Raw genomic sequence first — 24,684 nt, 5'->3', positions numbered from 1 at the left:
TTCACAATAACACACCACTTCATCTAAGTTGGTTAAGCTATTTAAATTGCACCTGGATTGAAACTCTGGTTCAACCTGAGTTGCAACCCACCGATGTGACTCGATAAGTTTTAACTGAATCAAAGAAAAGAAGGCAGGTACTTTTAAGTTTTATGCGCCCCTGCCTACATGGCTAGAGTATCATCCGTTCACTCTGGTAAAATTAAGGACCAGGTCTGTCAATAATTCAATTAATCATTCCAACAGAAAGGCCTAAAATACGATAAGCCAGTATCTTCATGTTCTCATCTTCCCTGTCAACATTTGTATGCAACCACTTCTGGAGTAACAGGATAGCAGTAAGATCATAAGTTTGACAGCCAGGACGAAAGAGAAAAACCTGCCGATTCAAAGACGAGATAGCATGGAAAAATTCTTGCTTCCGACATCTGCTGACACTTTTGGGTGGGCTAGAAGACATGGATAGCATATAAATATTCTTGCTACATGAATTCAAATCCTTAACGCTCATGGGTCTTCACCAGGCAGCTGAGTCAACCAAGCAGTCTGGAAATAATTACACACAAACAAACTTCATTAACGTAAGCTAATGCCGTCTCTTTCGATCATCTTCGTCTTCATCGTCAGAATCACCACTTTCACGAAAACGGGGATTCTTCTCCTGTGGAATGAAACAAAGTAGGATTGCAAGAATGAAGGTAAGACTTAAGCTTTGTTATGCTGAAATGCAAGTACTAGCACTATGGTCTTTTTTCTCTTTTTTTTTGGGGTGGGCGCGGGGGTGGGGGGGTTGAAAGTTGTAATTTGATTCAAAAATAGAAGAAAACAAAGCTAGTACATAACAGGCATTCTTAGGTTGTCTAGCATTCTATCAGGTCTGATTCCTCGTTCAAGCAGGGCAGGCAAAAAATAAAGAGTTCTAAATGTACCATTGCTTGGGCTCCACCTTGCTAAGGTGTGCCGTGTGTGTCTGAGTTTATTTATCTACTCATATAATTAAACCTATATGCTTCAAAGGATGAAATAGTCTAGCACCATGGTCATTACCGGTCTGGACTCGTCATCAGTTCTCTGGGACTCATAGTCAGAGGTTCTCTTTGAGTTCTCTGGTGCACGGCGATCGTCTTCCCTGTGCCTCTTGCGATGGTAATCTGTTCATTATCGTTTGCTCGTCAATCACATAGACATATAATCTCCCACCAAAAGGACATATATGTGATTATGGGGAAATTCAGCAATACAATAACACCAAAATGAAGGATCAGATATTAGAGAAAATTTAGCATGCTAAGAGATCACAATAAGCATGTCAGGAAAGCTCGTTAAGCACACATACCTCGACTTTGTCTGTGAGAACCCCCATGCCCATAGCCTCCACCAATTCTACCATCTGCAGGAACCAGAAGTTAGTACTTGCTGAAACAGAAACTTTGGCATACCTCAGAAGATCCTTAGCCAATTTCTAGGCAGTGCCTGTTGTTCAGAAGGGCATCATAATACAATCTCTCATTATCATTAAAAATTAGTGAATAATCCAATATTGACTATGAGCAAGAAAATCCTTCAGGTAGGACTCATAAGACGGTGAGATTCTGACCCACTACTCTGCACCCAACCAAACACACAACTTAAAGAAAAAATGATAAGACATGTCTCTGAAACAGTAAACAAAGGAGGGAAGGGTACAGAGCAATCATATGAAAGAATAATAATTGTCCACACTAATCAACTCTAATATACCTACTGCTTGGTTACAACCTAAGTATGCAGTATGATAAAATTCTTTGAATGCCAACTAACTAGTCTTGAAGTGCCTGACTTCTGACATAAGCAGCCAGCATTAGTCTCCCCCTTGGAATACTGAGCTAAAGTACCAGCGGAAAAGGAGTGGCTGTGTCATGCCGTCATGGAACTAAGAAAATAAATTTGCTTCTACTAGAGTCTCACAAGAACAAATCTCCATGTTAGCCTCTCCATTGACATGAGAGACCCCTAAATATATTCTCAGGTAAAGAAGTCCATCCTATGTGAAAAGCTTCGACTCCACTGCCTTCAAAAGACAACGCAGCACACTACAACTCTATGTAATCAGCTTCTAAAATCCTTCCATGACACAGTACCTTCGTTAACATACTGCATGCAGGGTATGTAGAAAGATGACATAATTTGACAATACATGCATAGGTCAATTGGATTCTCAATTTCTCTATTAATATTTACTGCTTATTTTATGGCATTATCTAGCTGTGAAGCCACCTTTACATTTTTCTGAATAACGAAAGAGATATTGTATAGATTAACCAAAAAGAGAGCAACCTGAACACTCAGGAGCTATACAAGAAGCCTCACGAGCACATAAGCCCATTACAAAAATGCACCCCAAAAAATCTTTACAATATCAATAAGATCCAATCCATCTAGCACTATCCATTTATAAAATCAGACCACTTGTTCCGGATAGTGAAATTGTTAACCCCCTTAAATTCCGTGGCTACGAAAACCCAGTTCAAAGCCATCCATCTAGCTTTAGCTGCAATCTTCTCTGCTGATTGCTTCTTAGCCGCAAAAGTTCTGGCATTCCTCTCCTTCCATATACACCAGAAAATAGAAAATGGGAGCAGATGCCTTTGCTCTTTTCTGAGTATTTAGCAGCATCATAAAGTTTATAATATCTTGGTGGGATTAACCATATTGGTCAATTACAACTCGGAGATTTCGGTCAGTTTTGACCAAGATTTAGTTCCATGGTACCATTCTAATACTGCAATCCATGAATCATCTCACTTAGGCCTGTAAACGGATCGGATTCGGCTCGGATACAGATCGGATGTGATCGGATCCGGATATTCCCTGGCCAAATATGGATACCTCTAAACGGATTCGGATGCGGATCGAATTCGGATTTTTGACCATCTATTTACATCTTTGCCTTGTGTAACCCGGACCTTTCTCCACCTAGCGGATACAATTCACTCTCAATCCATATCTCTTAGATCATGATTCTCTTTTCCTCATATTCTAGAACCTGTTGAATCTTCAAAAACCCTCAAGATCATTATTTACTTAATTTTTTATTATTATGTATTCGGATTTTTTTCCAGACGGATTTTTATCGGATTATTCGGATTGTTTGCCGGATATCTCTAAACGAATATGGATATCCCTAAACGGATACGGATGCCGATCGAATTCTGATTTCGGTTATCCATTTACAGCCCTATTCTCACTTCACTCCTTCCCAAAATCAATTATTGCAAAGAAATAGCTCTCAATATGTTATTCCTTGTAGCTTTGTAGGATATAGAACTTCTGTGCAACTTGCACGTCCATAAGATAACACTGGTTCTCCCTAATGCTTCAAGGAATACCCCCTACTAGGCCCTGGTTTTACAATGAGCTTCCAAGAAACCTGTGCTTAGTAGAAATAGAAGCACAAATCAGTTATTTCTGGGTAACATCAGCTTAGCCATGTTGGCAACAACGTGGATATGGCTATGGGCATGGGTTCTGCGCTGGGCCTTCACATAAAAAACTCTGTATTCTTATTTTCTTATTTGTAAGCTTAGATTGCTGGAAATTTGTGTTGTAGGCTTAATTCAATCCAGCGCAGTTACAACTCTTCTGCAAACAGCAGCAGTTAAACAGTATTTTACCTACCTGACTACTTAGTTTGCCTTGTGACGGCATTACTTTCACTCTATGGAGGCTTCTAGTGATGTGGATTTAGTTCTACATGAAATCAGTCCAAGAGCTTTGTTGCATGGCCGTACATCATCATTGCACATACTCAAATTCATAGATTATTATTTGTCCTACAGCCATTTTATAAAATTTTCCCTTCAGTTTCATCAGTAGTCTCCTGACGCTCACACCATTCCTGAAAAAATATCTATACTTCGTACAACCAATTATAACTAGCAGGGCCTTAAGTATTGGTATTGAAACTGCAGCATCAACTTCTAAATTCTCTACCCCAATAATATAGTTAATATAAGCAGCAAGTAGTATTGCAGTGCCTGACTGCCTGATGCAGAATTCCAGCAAGAAGTGATGATGGACCTGTTGATTTGGGTTGGTTCATTTGTTTGGGTAAACTGAACCTATATTTCAAGTTTGGTTTAAGTTGGGCTTAATTAGGGTGCCTAATGAGTTATATGGGCCATTTGCTAACATTTTTGAGTTTACTATTGTAATGGGACAACTCTATAAGCCCAAATATTAGGGATTTAAGTCTTATACGGGATTAAGTAGCCCCCGGTCCTGATGGTTTCAGCATGGGTTTTTCCTTTCCTGCTGGGATATCATCGGCTCTGACCTCACCCATGCCATCTGCAGCTTCTTCTTTTCCCCCAACTAAATCCAAAGCATCAACCAAACATTCCTTTGCCTCATCCCCAAGAAAGAAGGAGCCTCTGCCATAGCTGATTTCCGCCTCATCTCCCTCTGCAATCTCTATAAGTTTGTTGCCAAAATCCTCGCCAACTGCCTCCAACTTGTTGTCGACTCCCTCGTCAGTTCAAACCAATCCGCCTTCATTGCTGGCTGCAGCATAGCGAACATCATCCCCTGCCAAGAGATTGTCCGTGGGTTCGACCACAAATCTCATTCCCATGCCATCCTTTTGAAAATCGACAAAGCTTTCGACTCCATCCGGTGGACCTTCATCTCCCAAACTCTCCTCAAAATGTTTTTCTCTCCCATCTTTGTCAACTGGATTCTTTCGTGCATCTCCTCTCCTCGCTTCTCTGTTATTGTAAATGGCAGCCCTGTTGGGTTTTTCTCCTATTCTATTGGCATCCGCCAAGGTTGCCCCCTTTCCTCCTCCCTTTTTAGCTTGGCCCTCAAAGTTTTCTCCCATAGTATCTAATCCAAAACTGACCAACATCTCATTTCTCCCATCCCCAAGTGTAAGGCCTCCAACCTAACCCACCTTGCTTTTGCCGACGACCTTATGATCTTCTCTAAGGCCGATCCCCAGTCCATCGTATGCATTATGTCTTCCCTTCATCTCTTCCAAGAGCTCTCGGGTCTGCACATCCACCTCCTTAAGTCCCACATCTTCCTTGTTGGGGTTCCTAAACCCGTCAAACCCCACCTCGTCCTTCTCACTGGCTTTTCCCCTTGTTCCCTCCTTGTTAAATACCTCGACCTCCCCCTCATCACAACCAGATTATCTGCCCACCACTGCACCCCCATCCTAGACCTTTTGCACAAAAGGCTCCATTTGTGGAAAGCAAAGCTCCTATCCTATACAGGTCACCTTGTGTTCACCAGATCAGTTCTGCAGTCATTATACATTTACTGGTGTGGTGTGTTTGGTCAGCTCAAAGCCACCATTAGAACAGCAGAGCAGCAGAGTTCATTATGTGCTCCTTTCTTTGGAAAGGAACTGACTCATCTAGATTTCTTCACCCCATCAAATGGTCCGCTATTCGCCTCCCTAAATCGGAAGGGGGGTTTAAGCTGAGAAGAATCTCTAACCTTGTTGGCACCTTAAAGCTCATTTGGAAATTAGCCTCAAAGAAGAATAGCATCTGGATTTCTGGTTTATGTGGGACCCTTTGCAGAGATAGTATTTGGTCTGTTACTACTTCCTCTGATGCTTCCTGGGTTTGGTGTAGGATCCTTCAGATCAGACACTTGGCTATTGAAGCCATCTCCTCCAGGATTGATGATGGTCCCTACCTCCCTCTGGCATGACAAGTGGCACCCTTATGGTGTCCTCTCCACTGTAGTGAGCTCCAGGCTCATTTACTCTTCTGGCCTTGGCAGAGATTCATTGGTTGCCTCCATCAATACCCAAGGATCATGGTCTTCCCCCCCCCCCCTTAACTAACTTATGGAGCTCTCTCCCTCCCATTCCCCCTGGTCACCGTAGTAGAGGCGATACAGTTCTTTGGCTCCCCTCTTCCTCAGGTCTTTTCAGCTCCCAGTTAGCTTGGTGATGCAGGTTCATCATAGATATTGGCTTATTTCTTTAGAAATAGGCCTAGGTTGGGTTATATACATGTTAGGCCTTTGTTCCCAAGGGTTTTCCATGTATTAGGCCACTTTAATGAGCCTAAACTAGGGGTACATAGGTTGCATACGGGATTAGCCCAATACTTAGTTTATTTTTATGTTTTCTAATTGAACCGGTTCAAATTGGTTGCATCCAATTGGTTCAATTTAAGTGATCATGTGACTTGGTTGAGTGGTCATGTGATGTAAGTTGGGCTAGACTAGGACTCTATAATTCCAACTATGTTTTGAATCTATTTCCTTTAGTATTTTAGTTTCCTAGTCAATTTAAATTACCTAATAGGTTAGGGATAGGATTAGGCCATTCCTTTTTAGTGTCTAAGTCTATTTTTGAGTCTTCTATATAAGTTTGTAAGGGAGGCCAGCATTGTACACGAATTTGATTAATAAAAATTAGCTTTATGCTTGCTGCCTTTGTTGCTGCCTTTGCTCCATCGTGAGTGTGCCTTATGAGTAATATCAAGGTTGCCTTATGAGTAATATCAAGGTTGAAGGGATTGGTGGATCTCCAATCGACTCCTCGCATTGTGAAGATCGGGAGGGCTGCTACTTATCTCCTTGCATCGTGAAGATCGGGAGACCCCATTGTTCATCTTCAAAGCTACTACCATTGAAGACCTGCAACAAGTAAGAAATTCTGCAACTATTCTTCTTCCTTCTAGGTCACATACAAGGTGATTTTCGTGAGAATTCTGCCCAGCCAAATCTAACCATTAGAATCTGCTAAAAATTTGATCAAGTCTTCCTCAAACCCTAAGAGAGACTCGATTCAAATTTCAGCACCATCCACCCAGCCGATTGTCTGAAATTATAGTTTTACCCCTCTCTCCTACTTCTACTAGGAAACCTCCATAACTTCGAATCTGTCCATCAGTTTCAAACCAAACTTTCAACATACATCCCTTACATCATTGTTGACACTCGATCCAAGTTTCAGCCCCAAACTCCCACTCTAACCCCTTCATCTCCTTGCTCCATTAAAACCCAAATCCAAACCCTAAAATTCAATTCTGCCCAAAATTGCAGAATTTCAAAACTCATCCAAACCCTAACCTTTTTATACCATATTGACCCCCTAGACCTGCCCATTAATACCCTATAAACCCCATTCCCAAATTCCCATCCTAAACCCTAATTTTCCCCCTAAAACAGCCCCTAATCAGCCCCAAACAGCAGGCTTGACCAGACCTTGCTTTTATCTGGCTCCTAGTAGGATTATCTCCTATTCTAGGACTACACTACTTGGGATTTGATCAGACTCAGAGGTCTGCTTTCCCCCTGGCACAAGATCGTCTGGTTCAAAGACCATATCCCCCGTCAAAGCTTCACAGCATGGAGAGCCCTCTCCAACGGCCTCCCCACTCAGTCCTTTCTCATCCACCGGCAGATCCAGGTTGCCCCCTCATGCTGTCTATGTTGAAATAGTTTTGAAGACGCAGACCACTTGTTCTTCTCTTGCCCATTCGCTGCTACCATTTGGAAGAGAGCTGTTCATAGCTGCTGGCTAACAAGAAGAGCTCTTCCCCTTCAGAGAGAGTGGATTTGGATTGTTATGACTTTTGGTGGAAACTCCATTTGTGACACAGTCGGTAAAGCTTGCTTTTTGTGCCTCCATCTCTCAAATTTGGATGGAACATAATATTAGAAGACGGACTTCCAACTCTCGCTCTTTGGATAAGATTTGGAATGCCATCTCCTTCGACGTCAAATCCAAGATTGTTTCCCTGCCCCATCTTCCAGTTAGGGATTCCCCAAGGAACAGGCTCATTGTTGCCTCATGGGGTCTCCCCCCCTCTTTATTGTTAGGGCTTGTATATTCTCTCCTTTTTTCTTCGCAATATAATGTTTATTCATAAAAAAAAAAAGTAGTTAGTTTATATTCTGTGAATTGATGTATTGTGGAATATGACCAATGGATGATGGTTGTTTTTAGTTATTGTGTTCTACATGTTGAATGGGGGAGTTGACCAAGGTTTGATGCTGTTCTGTTGCGTGTTGTGAAGATATAGTTTTGTTTCTAATTGTGAAACCTAGTTTCTAAATTGGTTCATCTGTTCATATCCATACCAACCATTGGATAAGAATCAAACTTTGAGGGATTGGAGTACTAGTGGAGACCTAGTTTTGGCAGTAATTTTGAGTTATCAAAGATCTTCTAAAGCTGGTTTGATTTCCAATGATTCTGCTTGTGGATGGGATTATTGTCAATTATAACGACAGTTGTCATAGTGCCAACACCAGGTGATGCAGTTGCCTTAGCTTGGCTGGACCAGAATGAACCTCTTTGGAGAGCTAAACCAAGACACACCCGGCCCAACCCATTTTTTTGGTCCAAAGGGGGCTGATAGTTGACATAAGATGTAATCTTTTAAGTTTATTTTATTTTATTTGGATGGGTAGATTATGTAGGAAATATTTGGCAGTTTCTTATTTTGGGTTAGTTTCCATTACTATGTTAAGCCTTTTCTTTATATTGACAATGTAATACGATAAAAGATAGATGGAATAAAAATACTTCGTTTACCTTGTGGATTCGTGTGTCTACTATCTGTGCTGTTGGTTTTCTTCTTCCTCGTTCTCCCAGTTGAATCTATCTCAAAACCTTCTCTCCAAGTGTGTTCTTTTCAATTCCTCTTCTTCCATTCTTCTCTTATATTTCATATCAATCCTTCTTTATTTTGCATATATTCTCTATCCTGTTGAGCCTTAAAGACGTCATCTGCTGCCCTCCCTGTTTCTGGGCAGTATTGGCAATCCAAAGACTTGAATCGAACACTGTTAGTTATTCTCATTCCTGCCTAAGATTCTGTGCACTGGTTCTACTCCTAGGGGTGACTTAATCAGCCCAACTTAGTTCCCTAAGAGTGCTGCAGTCCTGAGAACCAAACCCTTAACAGAACCGAGTTCAGTTCTACCGCCAATGGTAATTTCCGAGACCTCTATTCTGCTGTTTGATCCCCTATTTGGTATATTATCACTTGCATACAAGAGGATAGTTGGTTGCAACTCCCCTCCTGAAATTTCAGGTCTGTTGGTGTCTGATCAGAGTTCTCTTACCTAAACAGAAGTCATCTTACCGCTGGTTCTCCTGTACCTATCGTGGCTGGAAGGTTGAAGACAACCTTTAGGTAGTTTTGTTTTTTATTCATCATTAAACCCTTATTCCTAAAGTATGCTTTGGTTTCCTATTAAATCAGAGTCTGTCCCACACTTATAAATGGTTCCAACTCTATCCCCCTACAAAAAATATAAATGACTTTCGTGTCCTAACCCTTATATGCCACCCTCTATTGTAAATTTCAGTATAATTGCAGAACTGCCATTATTTCTTGCATTTGAGTTGCCTAGTACTTAGGTGGGCCCATAGCAAACCCAAATAGGGTTTCTAAACCCCGGGATTGCACCACCACCCAAGGCACATGCCACATTCCAGATGTGTTTCCTTCATCTTCTGAGCATGGCACCTTCAATTAAGGTGACAGGTTGCCATGGCCATCAAGGCCCGCCTTGTCACCAAGGGATCAAATTGAAAACTATGGTTATGATAGAGTGAATAACATTTTATTTAGTGAACAATAAAATAATGTGAACCTTCCATGGAATTACTCCAGGATTTTCATGTGTACCTGGCATATAGCACGATGTGAATTGTAGACTAAACCAAAAGATTGAATAGAAAAAACACCACAAAGGATTTTTCCCGGGAGAGTGGAGAGGAAGATGAGTTTTACGTGTCCTCCACAAAAGCAATAATGAGACATTCTGCTTCCATCAATAGCAATAAGTGAAAGGTAGGCTACTATCAAAGTACTTATAGCATTTAAAAGAAGGGTGCATCTTATTGTAACCAAAGTTATGAACTGAGAAGTTGTAACTTTCTTTTTATTGCCCCTCGCCTTATTCCAGAAAGTTCTTTACACCAAGAGTAAGAAAAGATTTTCAAAATAATTTGAAAGTAATTTACCATTATGTTATTCTCAGCAGACATCATTGTCTTGCATGCTTTTCTAGTATAGATGTGAAAGGATAGGATTTTACCCTCATTGAAGAAGTGTGTTATACTAAAAAGGTAAAAAAGTAAGGCTACAACTTCTTTTTCATCAACTTTGTTTACAACAAGTTTTCCCTTAGAAAAGAATAAGCCAATATGAATGCACAAAAAAAGCAATTTAAAGATTCTGTTGCTTCTGAACTTACAATGAGATGGCATAACTGGCGGAAAAGAGCCCAGAGACCCTGTACCATAATCTACTAGCTGCCTTTGTGCTTCCAGCTCTTTCTGAACCAATTTTCCATAACCACCTCTACGTGTAATTTGTCAAGGAACCAGAAGGAACAAAATCTATCATAATAACTAGTTGCTGAATTTAAAATTTAGTCATCTTCAGAAACACCATGATTAACTGATTCATGAAAACACAAGTCACCAAAGAAAGCTAGAAGAAAACCAGCCAATGTAGATGAAGAAAAGTAGGCAGGACAGGAGGAAACAGAAAAAGAAGTCCTTGACATTAAGACTTCAATTTCCACACCAAACAGCACGACTTATCACTTGCTCATAAACAAAACAGATACTTCATATGACATAATATTAATGATTGGAAAAATGAGCAAGGGTTCCCTTCAAGGCCCATGAAGCTAACCTTGTTTACACAAACCTAAATATCTGCTCCTTGGAAGCTCAATTTATGTTCAAATTTTGTGCCCATGCTGTTTGCCTCAGCATTTAGTCATTTGGTAACCCAAACATATCTGGCCATGTGGTGATATAAAGCTTTGGAAATAATTGAAAAATCAACACTAGAAAGTGTGGCTTAATGGATGCAAATACAAGGGGAATAACTTTATCAAAAAAAAAATTTGTAGGGGAATAATTCAATATGGTGGCCATATGATTGATGTGGGGATGCAGAGGAAGGCCTACTTATCCAGTAGTCCGATTGGAGAGATAAGCCCTTCGTGTGGCCTAATTGCCTAAACAGGTGGACTGTGACCAAAAGCTTGCCTTCATGGGGCTGTCTGATATATTCCTAATATACATAATCTTGATCAAATATAATTAGATAGGATCAATCAAACCCACGCAAGCCTAGCCAGACAAATAAATTTGCAACCGTAGTAGAAAAGAACATCCCTAAAGACCATTCTAGCTGTCCAACACTCCCCTAAGGAGGGAGGAGGAGGGCCAATGCGCCCCCGGGGGAGGGGGAGGGGGAGGGGAAAGAGGGAGAGGAAAGAGTCCAGATCCTACAACGCATGTTGCAGGGATAACAAGGCCATGTCCAATCAATCTTTTGCCACATCATGTGATTGAAGTGAGGGAAAATTGAGCCAATGACAAAGAAACTCCTGTTTCCCAACTCTCTATGCCCTTTTTCATGGAAATACCAAAAAAAAATTAGAAAAAAAATTAATAATCAAACAATGTTTAAAATGGAATGATCCAACTGCAGCATTTCATAAAGTTGGTGAGTTGCAGATGGCTGAGGGTGTTTACTTTGCTTGACCTCTGCTGGAGGATGAAAGAAACCTCAATAACCTAAACTTCTAACTTAACTGTGTCACAGTTGTTAGTGTGCAAAATCCTTCTGAAAATGAAAAGAACAGGGCCTTGCTGAAGCCCTGGCCCATTAATAAACCCATGGAAATAAGATGCCTCCATGTCCAGAATTGCTGGTCTAGTCAATGTGAGCAACAAGGCAATGGTTATCCAATCAATGAGCAGTACCAAAATGAATATCAGGACTGCAATTTAGCGAAGTATCTTTAGAATTTGAACTTGATTCTTCCTGGTTGGGTCTTTGGGAGATCAAAACAGTCTCTTTTGATAATCAAAAGTAAGCAGAAGTTGGATTTGTCTTGTTCAAGAACAACACAGACAATGTAGAGGCTACTGCTGTTAAAGCCTATCTTGCTGGGTCTTCAAACTTTCAAAGATTCATCTGTTTTAGAGGTTGAAGGGTCGTTGTTTATGTTCTCAACAATGAAATGAAGATTCTAGGTTGTCACTAGAGCTGCCTTTGGTGATGGAAGATATACTCATCTTCAAGGTAGGATTGAGGTTGCCAGGTTCATCTTCATTATAGCTCATCCAAAAGGGCTTCTTCCTTTTTTCCCTTGTTTAGTGTGCTTAGTTATTCTTGTTTTGATAATTTTTATCTCTGGTAATAAGAAAATGGGAATGGGATGTGGGAGCCTGTTATTGTGTTGGTTTCCCCTCACTTCAATTCGATAACATGGTGAACGATTATTGGACATGGAGGATTATCCCTGCATAACGCATTCAGATGATCCAGACTCGGAAAAATAGAGAGTGGACTCGAACCATGAATTTTATAAGCATAATCAATAATTCGTTACATATCTTCACCACTTGTATCTATAAGCTGAAAGACCTAATTCTGAAGTAAACTAAGATAATGACTCAAAACTATTCTCTAATATACGAAATCTGACACCAATAAAACTATCTCAATATAGTTCCTTAAACTGCCTAAAGCCAAACCCAAGCAATTCAAACATTGATGAAAGCAGCATAAATGAAACTTCCATTAGTAGTAGACTTACTATAAGAAGTAAAAATGTAAAATTAAGGACGTAGTAAAAATATTAGATCGTGAAAGGATTTAAAACATCTTAAGGGAAAAGGAATGCTGCTTGGTTGCGTGCCCCTATGCCAGGACACAGGGTTGGCAAAATGACCACCCCGGCCCCCACCATGTTGGATGTCTGGGCACATGCTCCCATTGGCCCCTGCACCATGTGACCAAGCAGCGTTTTCTCTCCCAAATCTTAAATAGTAAAAGATTTGTCAAAATAAAAAATTAAAAAAAAAAATCTGAAGGTAATAAGTTTTTTTTTTTGGTGAATAAGAATTTCATTACTAAAGAAAAAGAACAACAACCCTCAAATAGGAGGGAAAGAGGACAAACATAGATCAAGACCAAAAGACTCAAACAGGAGAGCCCGCGGCAAGGAGGGAGATAGAGGAGAGACCCCAGGAGACAACAATGAGCCTGTTCCTTGGGGTGTCCTTACAAGAGGAGGGGGCCACCGAACTGAGTTTGGAAGTAATTTCAAAGGAAATGGAGTTCCAAATCTGGCTAGTGGTGCGAGATTTGGTAGTCCATTTCCGAAGATTACGCTCCTTCCAAATATGATTGATCGTGGCACAAAAAGCCATCCTACCAACTGCATCACAGAGAGAAGAGCCTCCAAAAGTCATATCCACCCATAGCCATTCTCTATCGAAAGGAAGAATCCTACGGGGTCTTGGCCAGCATTTTGCAAGAATGCCTTTCCAAATAGCGCGGGAGAGGGGGCAATCAAAGAAGAGATGGTTTGAGTCTTCGACCCCATTCCAACAAAGGCTGCAAGAAGGAGAAACTGAAATGTGCCGATGCCGGAGAAAAGACTGCGTTAGAAGGCAGTTGGAGAAGACTCGCCAAACTGTAAAGCAGTGCCGGGGGATATGGTGTTTGAACCAGACAAGCTTTCTCCATGGGGCAAGAGGATGACGCGTCCGAATGAGATCCCAAGCAGCTTTGGAGCTGAAAGAACCTGAAGTGTTTGGTAACCACAAAACACAATCACCCCGCTGAGAGGGTCTTCTCTGAATGGAAGACAGGAGGTTCCAAATGGAGACAATCACAGGATTGAGGGAGGGAGGGGGGATCCAGCCATTTCCATCAATAATCTCAGCCACCAAAGCATTTCTAGATAACCCGAAGCCATAGATAGTTCTGGAGTTGACTTGGTGGAGGAGAATGCCCATGGGGTGCCAATCATCTACCACAAGGAAGTGTCATTTCCATCAGCAAGTTTGTCGATGCAAGTTTCAATTTCTCCTTTCTCTCGCACATCCACCTTTGCTATTGCAGGGCTTATTGGGCTGCATTGCAGTTGCAATGAAGATTGGTAACACCAATATGCACCTAGAACTACACCGTTGTTAGACCAATGAATTCCTTTTGTCCATCATAAATTGGAATGCTCTACAAGTCTTTATTTTTTCTTCTCTAACTGGAAGTCTACGTTTACCCCCTCCCCCCACCCCAAAAAAAAAAAAAAAAAAAATTCAATCACGTCTTAAATCTGGCAGATGAAGAAACCGCAGAAAGTACCAAGGATAACGGAATGCACAATGCAAATACAAGCGTACTTACCCATAGCTAAAATCAAGACCAAAAGACAAAAAAGGTCAAACTTCTTCCCATTTCTCACATTTCCCAAGGATAAACTTAGAGCTAACCAGAAATTTCACACCAAATAATTACTCAGGATGTTTAGATCATGGCAGTTTGAAGTATAATTTATAAATTTCAAAAGGATATCAGGATCATAGTCGGTACGATACTCATCCCGCACCTGTGCCAAAAGAGAAAATCCAAGTAAACATAAATAGTTTGCAGGAAATGGCAGCCAAAGCCAATAGCAACAAACCTGCCCACCACTTCGACCACGACCCCATTGCCTTCCTTCTTGGAACCCCCAATCGAAATCCACACGAATAAGGCGATCATCAAGAATTGTCCCACTTATGTACTTTACAGCATCCTCAGTATCATCTCTAGAGTAATATCTGATCGGCATACAGTTAGTTCAAACAATCAAACAAGGTATCACTTTTCAGGATTCATGAGTTTGCTCCAGTAAAAATTGTGGAAATGAAATCACAAACAGTCATTGCTCAACCAAATGGCCTTTTATGAAATGTCAAAAACCAAGTTTCAGTAACTAGAAAATTGTCAAAAAGAGAGAAAGCAAAACAACTACCTACTAGAGTCTAGAGTAGTAATGCATGATTCAAGAATTAAAAGCACAAAATTCAATATTTATTTTCCTATTACAAGCCTAAATATAAGCACAAAATTCACTATTTATTGTCCTATTACAAGCCTAAAATATAACAAAAATTTTGAAATTTGGTGAACACATAATATACACAAGCTCTTATATGTCAAACAAGCCAGCTCCAGTGTTCATGGTGTGCTAGCATATCAATCAAATTACAAGACCAAGCACTTCAACAGAGTTTATTGAGATAAAATTAACAAACTAGATCAATAAACTATTACCATGGGACTATAAGGACCAGAACACAAACTAACGTTACCTTGACCATATCAGCCTCCTCTTTTCTGCAGCTCCCTTAATGTAGAACTGAATTTGAGTAATCAAAACAGTACCAAAACAGGATCTTTTCTCAGAGAATAAAAATCCACATTAGGTGAATAATTAATAGAAGCAAATCAACATGGTCAGATGATCACCAAATTCCAATCGAGTTTAGTAAACAAGGTATAGATCAATTGCTGAAATTCTGAAACTGATCCAAGGGTTAGATCTGAGAATATGAGTCAGTCCTACTAACACTAGGACAAAGGTAAACCAGTAATTTCACAGATGAGATTGAAATTCTGATAACAGGAAATTCATGATCAACTGAGAATGATCAGATGAGATAAAAATTGACAATAACAGATCAGTAGAAACAATGGATCGAGCAGCAATTAGATAGGTAGTATTATATCTGAGAACACAAAAGCAAAACTGGAAATTTGTAATAAAACCTGCTCCACAGGTCAGATCTGATGGAGATTCTAATCGAGTCTTTCTAGAACAATAAAGAACAGATTCCCAAAATCTGAAGGTATTCTAATGGCTGGATTCTTCTATCTCAAATTCATTAAAAAAAAAAGACTTGTATATGAATTCCTATTTAGAGTAGGAAGTGCGAGAATTTCAGAAACAGTACTTTACTTGATAATGGAGAAGAAGGTTAAGGAAGAAGAAGATAGCAATAAGAAAACACCTGGGCTTCTTACCGCAAGGTGGTTGGAAGGATCAAACACCAACCAGCCTTGATCAAACACAAGGATCTTCACCAATGGAGAAGATGCGCAGCAAAGACAGAGCTTCTCATTAATCAAAATCCGTGTACAATGCTGGCCTCCCTTACAAACTTATATAGAAGACTAAAAATAGACTACTACACAAAAAAAGGAAAGGCCTAACCCAGTCCTTGGTAACCCTAACTAACTAGGAAACTGACTCAAAACAGTACAGGGCTTATAGAATCTTAATCCAGCCTAACTGAAACACTTAATAACAATTAAAATAAAGACTAAAGTCACTTAACCAACTAATCCCGTATGCCCGGCCTCTACCCATAGTATAGACCTATTAAAGTGGCCCATTACAGAGAAAACTCATTGGACTAAAGCATAGATTTAAAACTTGACGAAATTTCAGTAATTTCGAAGGCCCCGAGACAAAATAGCATACGAAACATGAGATTGTCATTGTTTTGACCAAAATTTTGCAGAAATTTCTTAAATAATTAATCAATATTATATTCCTTCATACATTGTTGCATAATTTACTTGTCAATTATGTCTTATAGTACTAAAACAATGTGTAGAATAGGCAATATTACATAAGGTAATCCTCTTCAATACTTTAGGAGCCCACTCAATCTACTCCTCTCGCATCCCTAAATTTGCCCCTCTTTCCTTTATCAGCTCCCATGGCTCGGGGTCCCCCACCACCCCCCTCCCTCGCCTCCCACTCGAACATGATCATTTCCCCTAGCACAAACTTGTTTGGTTTAAAGGTCATATACCCCACCATAGTTTCAATGTCTGGAGATCCCTTCACAATTGCCTCCCTACCCAACCCTTTCTCCTTCACCGCCACATCCCTGTCTCCCCTTCCTGTATCCTTTGTTGGGAATGTATAGAGGACGTCGACTACCTATTTTTCTCTTACCCTTCCACATCCATTATTTGGAAGAAAGCTCTAGATTTCATTTGGCCCCGTAGTAGAAGACCTTTACCCTTCGCCCGAGAGTGGGCTTAGGTTGGATATGACTCTTTCAAGCAACTCTGTTTGTGACTCCATTGGCAAGCTGGTGTTCGGGGCTGCTATCACGCACATCTGGATGGAGAGGAATCTTCGAAGACGGGCTTCCAATTCCCATTCTTTCGACCCAATTTGGAAAGCCATCTTCTCTGATGTCAGCTCCAGGCTACACTTGCTCCGCCATGGTTCTCTCTTAGATTCTCCCAGGAACAGGCATATTACTACTTCCTGGGGCTTAGATGTTTCTCTTTTTCAGCCTCTTAGCTTGCCCCTCTAGGGCTTGTAAAGCTGGAGGTTTTGTAGTTCTCCCCCCCCCCTCTTTCCCTGTGTATTCTCTCCCCCCCCCCCTCCTCTCTCTCTCTCTCTCTCTCTCTCTCTCTCTCTCTCTCCCCTTTTTTGGAGTTTTTTGGTAATGAATTATTTATTCACCAAAAAAAAAATATTGCATAAGGTATACAACAGGGTTCAACGTTTACTGCCAACCAAGGGTGCAAATCCAAAACATCACTTTGTGTGATTTTTTTTTTTTTTTTAGCAATTTGAAGATTTACATGTGTTTATTTAGCCTAAAACAAGGTTTCCCTAAAGTTTCGGAGCCTACTATGGCCATTTGCCCACTGAAACATCAAAATGAAATATGCTGAGAAAATGCAAGGTTTCGGCGAAATTTTGCCGAAATTTTGGTGTTTCGGTGGTTTCAACCTGACCTAAAAACCTCGAAACAAGACAAGTTTTAAAACCTTGGACTAAAGGTCCAACACATATATAACCCCATCCAAAGCTTATTTCTAGTAAATTAAGCATATTTAGGTGACTTAACTGCATCATCCTTTTCAAACAATCACTGCTTTTCAATTTCCCACAATCCACGTCTTTAGACGTGATGTGCCAATTCAGCAGTTGCCACCCTACGCAAATTTGATGAATACGAACCATAAGCGATATTTTAATCCGTCAATTTTTGTACATATTAGTTCTTCTCTCTTCTGGATTGACAAAAGCTGCATAGAAATCTTGCAGATTGAGAAAACAGATTTTAATCCATCAATTTTTGTACATTTTTGTACTGTCTGGTGCTTTGTACTATCTTCCAAGTAAAAAAGATGAAATTTTGCACCTCCAGAAGATTTCTATGCAGCTTTTTCAATTCGTTAGTTGCCAATACTTGTACTTCAGAAAGGAATTTCTGTTAAATTAAAAGGCTAGACAATACTTTCGATCAGTGTCACTCTACCACCAAAAAGAAACAACTTCCTCCAAGTGGAAACCATTTGACCCTTTCTATGACGGGATCAAATCTCAAACTGAAAGGGAACCCCCCCCCCCCACCAAGCAAGTTCCCCATGTTCCTAGACAGTTACTCCTTGTGAACTGATGAAAACACTTCCAATAAGGCTAACTAACCCAAGTCAAGGACCCACCTGAAAAAAAAAATGACAATTTCCCTTAAGAATTAAAATATTTGAACCCTCAGAACAAGGATGAGAGAATATAATTGTGTAATCAATATACTAAAGATGAGGCACCACCCTAAAACTACCAAGAATCCCAAGCCCTTCTCCCCTGAAAAGGAAAACATTTATATACATCACTTTCCTGTAAATGTTACAAATATACTTGATCAGTTGACCAAATACCTCATTTTCTATGCCTTTTCTTTTCAGTTATATACTGCTGAAACTGTTCCAATCCTGAGCTCAAACATTTAATCTCCATATAAAGGTTCTGGGTAAGGATTAACATACTCATTCCTATGCTATCATCCCTTACCAGAGTTTATAAAACTAAAAAATAATTTGCTCCACAATGAATTTTTTTCCGCAGCAGAAAAGTGGGTAACAGACTAACAGGTAAATTGTCAGTAGATGTTGTACTCTTCCTCTTTAATACCGCAACATGTTTTCTCTCCATTTTTTTTATTTTTATTTTTAGTAAGAAGCTAAAAATTCAACATGAATTCACAAATCAAATTACACTGAGGTGTCAAGCTAGTATTTTCTTTTCATTATCCAATTGGTTTTTTGTCACAAGTAACTAAATCTTTCATTAAATAATGTCGATATATGTAGCTAGAAGTCAACTCATTGACTTATAGAAGAGGTAAGAAAGTTGAGTTTTATGTTGTAGATGTAAGTGATAGGAAGAGAAAGAGGGATATATGTAGCTAGAAGTCAACTCATTGACTTATAGAAGAGGTAAGAAAGTTGAGTTTTATGTTGTAGATGTAAGTGATAGGAAGAGAGGAAGTTGAAGGAGAAAGAGGGAAGAAGGAGAAGAACAAGAAGACAAGAGAGAAGAGTTCGGTTGTAATTGTTGTGTGTGAGATGATTCTCTCCACACCTATATTACTTAACTAACAACCCTAAACATATTACATCCAACCCCTCTAGGGAGGTAAAAGGTAAAAAGGAGAAATTACAATATAAGGGAACTAGATAAAGTCCAGTTCCTAAAGTACCCCTAGAACATAAATTCTAGTAACTCTAACACTCCCCCTCAAGCTGGAGAATAAATGTCATGCATTCCCAGCTTGCATAGGAGAGTACCAAACTGAAGAGAGGCAAGTGCCTTGGTGAAAATGTCTGCTAGTTGATCACCAGTCCTCACAAAAGGAGTGCAAATACAGGCAGAGTCTATCTTCTCCTTGATGAAGTGTCGGTCCATTTCAACGTGTTTTGTCCTGTCAGGTTGCACTAGATTGTGAGCAATACTGATAGCTGCTTTGTTATCACAGTAGAGCCTCATAGGACCTTCAGTGCCAAACCCCAATTCTTGAATCAATCGTTTCAACCAAATGAGTTCACACACTCCATGAGCCATAGCTCTAAATTCTGCCTCTACACTAGATCGGGCCACAACAGGTTGTTTTTTGCTCCTCCATGTGACTAAATTTCCTCCCACAAATGTACAATAACCAGAGGTAGATCTCCTGTCTGTGATGGATCCAGCCCAGTCAGCATCAGTGAAACCTTCCACTCTCAAGTGATTGTGCCTGGCATACAACAGTCCTTTCCCACAAAAAGACTTCAAATATCTGAGGATGCGATACACAGCATCCAAGTGACCACTCTTGGGGGTATGCATAAATTGGCTTACCACTCCCATTGCATAAGAGATATATGGGCAAGTCATAGAGAGGTAGATAAGCTTCCCCACTGGTCTCTGGTACTTTCCCGCATCAACAAGAGAAGGACCACAATCTTCTCCTAGTTTGTGATTCTGCTCAATAGGAGAATTTACCGGTTTGCATCCTAACATCCCTGTCTCTGTTAACAAATCAAAAACAAACTTCCGTTGACATATGTTGATTCCTCTCTTGGTCCTCGATACTTCAATCCCTAAGAAGTATCTCAAGGGACCCAGATCTTTGATTTCAAACTGTTGAGCCAAGTAGTTATTCAGTTTATCTATCTCAGTTGTATCATCTCCAGTGACCACAATATCATCAAAACAGACAATGAGGGCTGTGATAGTACCATTGCTCCGCTTGGTAAAGAGGGTATGGTCAACTTGGCTCTGGGAATATCCATTCTTCAGAATGGCCTGCCAGAAGCGCTCAAACCATGCCTTTGGTGCATAGTTCAAAATCTCGTGAAATTTCGGCGATATTTCGCCAAATTTCGTATATTTCGAGCTGTCCGAGATACGATACCAATCCGAAATGGAAAAATACCATATTTCGACGATATCTCGTGAGATATCGACGAAATATCGTGGACTCACGATATATCGCGAGATATTGAAAAAGTCACGTGCAATATTTCGGAAATTTCGGTCATCTCGTTTCGGAAATTTCGGAAATCTCGGTAATTTCGGTAATCTCGTTTCAAAATTTTCGAAAATCTCGGTCATTTTGGCATTTTACACCCACAGAAAAATACCATATTTCGAGGACGAAATTTCGGTATCTCGGAAATTTCGGTCAGACCGAAACACCAAAACGAAACGACATTTAGTACCATGCTTTGGTGACTGTTTAAGGCCATTTAGTGCCTTCTTGAGGAGGCACACTTTCCCTTCGACTAAAGGCAATTTGAAGCCTGGTGGGGTTTGCATGTACACTTCCTCTTCCAAGTCGCCATGAAGAAAGGCATTCTTCACATCCAACTGATATAATGGCCAATCCTTATTGGCAGCCACTGATAAAAGAACTCTTATAGAGTTGTGCTTAGCCACAAGAGCGAATGTCTCCTGATAGTCAATTCCATAGACTTGACTATACCCCTTGGCCACCAACCTTGCTTTATATCTCTCAACAGTACCATCAGATTTATACTTGATTATGTAGACCCATCTGCAACTGGGCCACGTCCCCTAGGTAGATCCACCAATTGCCAAGTACCATTCTTCTCAAGTGTCATGATCTCCTCAAACATAGTTTGTCTCCACTTTGGGTCAGACATAGCATCAATAACATTCTTAGGAATAGAAGCAGTAGAGAGAGCAGCAATAACGGCAAGACTGTAGGAGAAAGAGCATCATAAGAGACAAACTGGGACATAGGATTAGTACAAGCTCTTTTCCCTTTTCTAGCAACAATAGGAAGGTCTAAATCAGATGGAGTAGAAGAGATGTCACCTAATGGAGAATGAATCTCAGGATGCGGATCTGGATCCAAAGAGGACTCTTGGTAGGTCTTCTTTCCTTCATTATGCAAGCCTTCACCTCTCTTGTATTTAATGTGGTAATCCTTCTCCTCACCAGAACCACTGTCAACAACCAAATCTGTATTCACATCCACATCTACAGCCTTGTGCTTTCCAATGTCAAGCATAAAGGGAAAGATAGGTAGAGGATAATGAAAGAAATCAGCAGCCTGTTCACTTCCATAATTCTCCCCCTGAAGAGGATGCTGAGATGGTGCAAAGAAAGGGACAGACTCAAGGAAAGTGACATCGTTGGAGGTGAGACACTTGTGAGATGGGTGATAGCACTTGTAACCTTTGGTGATAGAAGAGTACCCAAGAAAGAGACACTTGAGAGCTTTGGGATCAAGTTTAGTACAATGTGATTTGTTAACATGCACATAACAAACACAACCAAAGACTTTAGGAGGAAGAGAGAAAGCAGAAACCTGTGGAGATAAGATTTCTAAGGGAGATTTGAAATCAAGAAGTTTGATAGGCATGTGATTAATGAGAAAGGAAGCAGTGAGAAGAGTTGTAGACCAGAAGGTCTTGGGAACATGCATGCCAAACAAGAGGCTACGGGTGACCTCCAATGAGTGGCGATTTTTCCTCTCAGCAACCCCATTTTGTTGGGGGGTATCAACACACGCGAGCTGATGGATAATGCCATTATTAGTAAAGGCGGCTTGGAGGCCACCAAACATGTATTCTCCTCCTTTATCAGACCGAACAATTTTGATACGAGTATTAAACTGAGTAAGAACCATCCGATAAAAATTCTGAAATGCATCACAAACATCACTTTTATGTTTCATAAGAACAATCCAAGTAGCACGAGAAAAATCATCAACAAATGACACAAAGTAACGATAGCCAAATAGGGAGGTAGTAGGAGAAGGTCCCCAAACATTAGTATGCACAATATGGAAAGGAACAGCAGTTCTATTACCATGATATGGATAAGAAGAACGACAATGTTTGGCAAACATACATGGTTCACATTGAAAAACATGAGAAGAAGCAATAAAAGAAAATAAGTGATGCAACTGTTTCCTCATTACAACAAAAGATGGATGGCCAAGACGGCAATGCCATAACATAACAGACTCCACAGAACTACTATCATTACGTCCACACACATAGGACTGAGCTGTGGGGAAAAAAGGGTCAAAACTATCCTGTGTGCCAGGAGGACGACCGCGGAGAGACCAACACCTATCCTTGGTGTGTCCAGTCCTCCCACAATGATCACATTTAAACCTGTCTCTACCAACTCCACTGGCACCAACTGTCTCCACTACTCTACCTGCCTCACGGTTACGCCCTTGGCCTCTACCACCTCCACAGGTGGCTCAGAAATAACTTGAATTGAGAGCTAACTTCTCAAGAGATGATGTTGGTGTTGGTTCCTTAGCAACACGCCGAGTCTCCTCACTCTGTAAGTGACTACAGACCTCACTAAGAGATGGAAAAGGGGACCGGCCTAAAATCTGGAGCCTAATTGGCTCATAGTCAAGGTTCAGACCAGCAAGTAAAGTGAAGACACGCTCCTTTTCAAGAGTCCGATACACCTTTGCTTCATCCTCTGGGTTGGACAATTGAAGATCCCTGTAGTGGTCATACTCCTCTAAAAGACTAAGAAAAGCATTGTAGTACTTAGAAATAGTCCTTTCACCCTGCCTCATTTAGTTAATTTTTTGGTGAAGCTGGCAGACCTTGGCAAAGTCACCCACTCTATCCAAAGTCTGGAAGACACTATCCTAGAATGCCTTGGCAGTTTCTTTCCTTATAAACCTTCTCCCAATCTCTGGCTTCATAGAGAAGATTAACCATGTCATAACTGTAGAATTTTCGGTCTCCCATTTTTTATAGGTAGGTGAACCAGGCTCTAGGGCTTTAATAGCACCTATAATGTACCCAAGTTTCCCTTTGCTCCTAAGGGAAAGCTTCACAGAGTGTGACCAATCCAAGTAATTAGTGCCATCAAGCTTCACAAAGGAAATTTGTAGATGGGTGTTCTCATAAACCAACTGAGGAGCTGCTAGAGTGGACTGTGAATTAGCCGAGCCAAGCCCGGAGACATCAGAATCAACCATAATGTAAGGAAAATGGCACTTGACCATACACTTAAGTATCCAAATAAGATGGGGAGTACGCACTCAACCCAAATATGCAGTCCCACACAAAGAAAATATCCAGCAGGGAAGAAAAAACAGCATAGACTAAGGTCCACCTTAGCTCTTTCCAAGAAACAATAACAACTCAAGCAAACTCAAAACATACTGCCAAGACTGTCCATAGTATGGTTTTAATCAAGAGAGCCATATATTGCAGACCAAATGTAAGAGGAAAGGGGAAAAAGGAATCGGCTTTACCCTATTAGGTTTCACGAAACTGAGCCAAACTCAAGGAACTTCTTCAAGCAGCTAAAAAGGAACAGCAGGGGCATAACCAGCACCCTTGGGCGATTCTAATGGTCCATCCATAAGTCCAAACACATGCCGAAGGAGAGAGAACTTGGACCTTTTCCAGCACCCTTCGTTTGAGAGTCGTATTTCCCTTTTCCTGCTCTGATACCAAGTTGAGTTTTATGTTGTAGATGTAAGTGATAGGAAGAGGAGAAGTTCAAGGAGAAGAACAAGAAGACAGGAGAGAAGAGTTCAGTTGTAATTGTTGTGTGTGAGATGATTCTCTCCACACCTATATTACTCAACTAACAACCCTAAACATATTACATCCAACCCCTCTAGGGAGGTAAAAGGTAAAAAGGAGAAATTACAATATAGGGGAACTAGATAAAGTCCAGTTCCTACAGTACCCCTAGAACATAAATTCTAGTAACTCTAACAAAGAATGCCACACTTAGGTCATATTTCACTCAAATATCATCAATTAGATTGATTAATCTCCCTGAAATGTCCACATTGCTAGACAAACACAAAATTCCATGAGCATATTCATTTGCAATACCAAAGGGACCAACATATATGGCCTAGGATATCACATAATTGCAACAGATTCTCATATAGCACTGAATTTCTATCTACAAAAATCATGAACTATCACTGTGATGACAATAAAAAAGAGAGAGAGAGAGAGAGAGAGAACTCTGATGGTACAATTGGAATATAATCCATCTAAGCATTTTTATTTCAAGAGAATTTAAGCATTA

General features: G+C 40.4%; 1 protein-coding gene and 2 long non-coding RNA genes across 4 annotated transcripts in view; 1 reads left to right on the top strand and 2 right to left on the bottom strand.

The window, feature by feature from the left end:
* Positions 1 to 386: 386 nt before the first annotated feature.
* On the top strand, positions 387 to 13,831 carry LOC122640715. The gene is made up of 3 exons (XR_006329731.1): positions 387 to 513; positions 3,853 to 3,854; positions 13,820 to 13,831. It is a non-coding gene; the product is annotated as an uncharacterized LOC122640715 (long non-coding RNA).
* LOC122640714 (nuclear cap-binding protein subunit 2-like) overlaps positions 502 to 24,684 on the bottom strand; it is a 30,768-nt gene continuing 6,585 nt past the window's right edge. Inside the window, exons 3-9 of one of the 2 annotated variants that reach the window (XM_043833956.1) lie at positions 14,464 to 14,602; positions 14,355 to 14,388; positions 10,219 to 10,329; positions 1,598 to 1,600; positions 1,337 to 1,390; positions 1,048 to 1,151; positions 502 to 661 (exon numbers count right to left, since the gene is read on the bottom strand). In XM_043833956.1, the coding sequence (XP_043689891.1) occupies positions 587 to 661; positions 1,048 to 1,151; positions 1,337 to 1,390; positions 1,598 to 1,600; positions 10,219 to 10,329; positions 14,355 to 14,388; positions 14,464 to 14,602 (520 nt within the window). In that variant the 3' untranslated portion in view covers positions 502 to 586. The remainder of the gene's footprint in view (positions 662 to 1,047; positions 1,152 to 1,336; positions 1,391 to 1,597; positions 1,601 to 10,218; positions 10,330 to 14,354; positions 14,389 to 14,463; positions 14,603 to 24,684) is intronic. The other variant, XM_043833957.1, reaches the window with a different exon arrangement.
* LOC122640716 lies at positions 18,909 to 24,596 on the bottom strand. The gene is made up of 2 exons (XR_006329732.1): positions 24,361 to 24,596; positions 18,909 to 18,972 (listed from the first exon to the last, which is right to left on the bottom strand). It is a non-coding gene; the product is annotated as an uncharacterized LOC122640716 (long non-coding RNA).

The sequence above is a fragment of the Telopea speciosissima genome, chromosome 9, assembly GCF_018873765.1.
Source record: "Telopea speciosissima isolate NSW1024214 ecotype Mountain lineage chromosome 9, Tspe_v1, whole genome shotgun sequence".
Lineage (NCBI taxonomy): Eukaryota > Viridiplantae > Streptophyta > Magnoliopsida > Proteales > Proteaceae > Telopea > Telopea speciosissima.
This window is presented reverse-complemented; position numbering and strand designations above follow the sequence as displayed.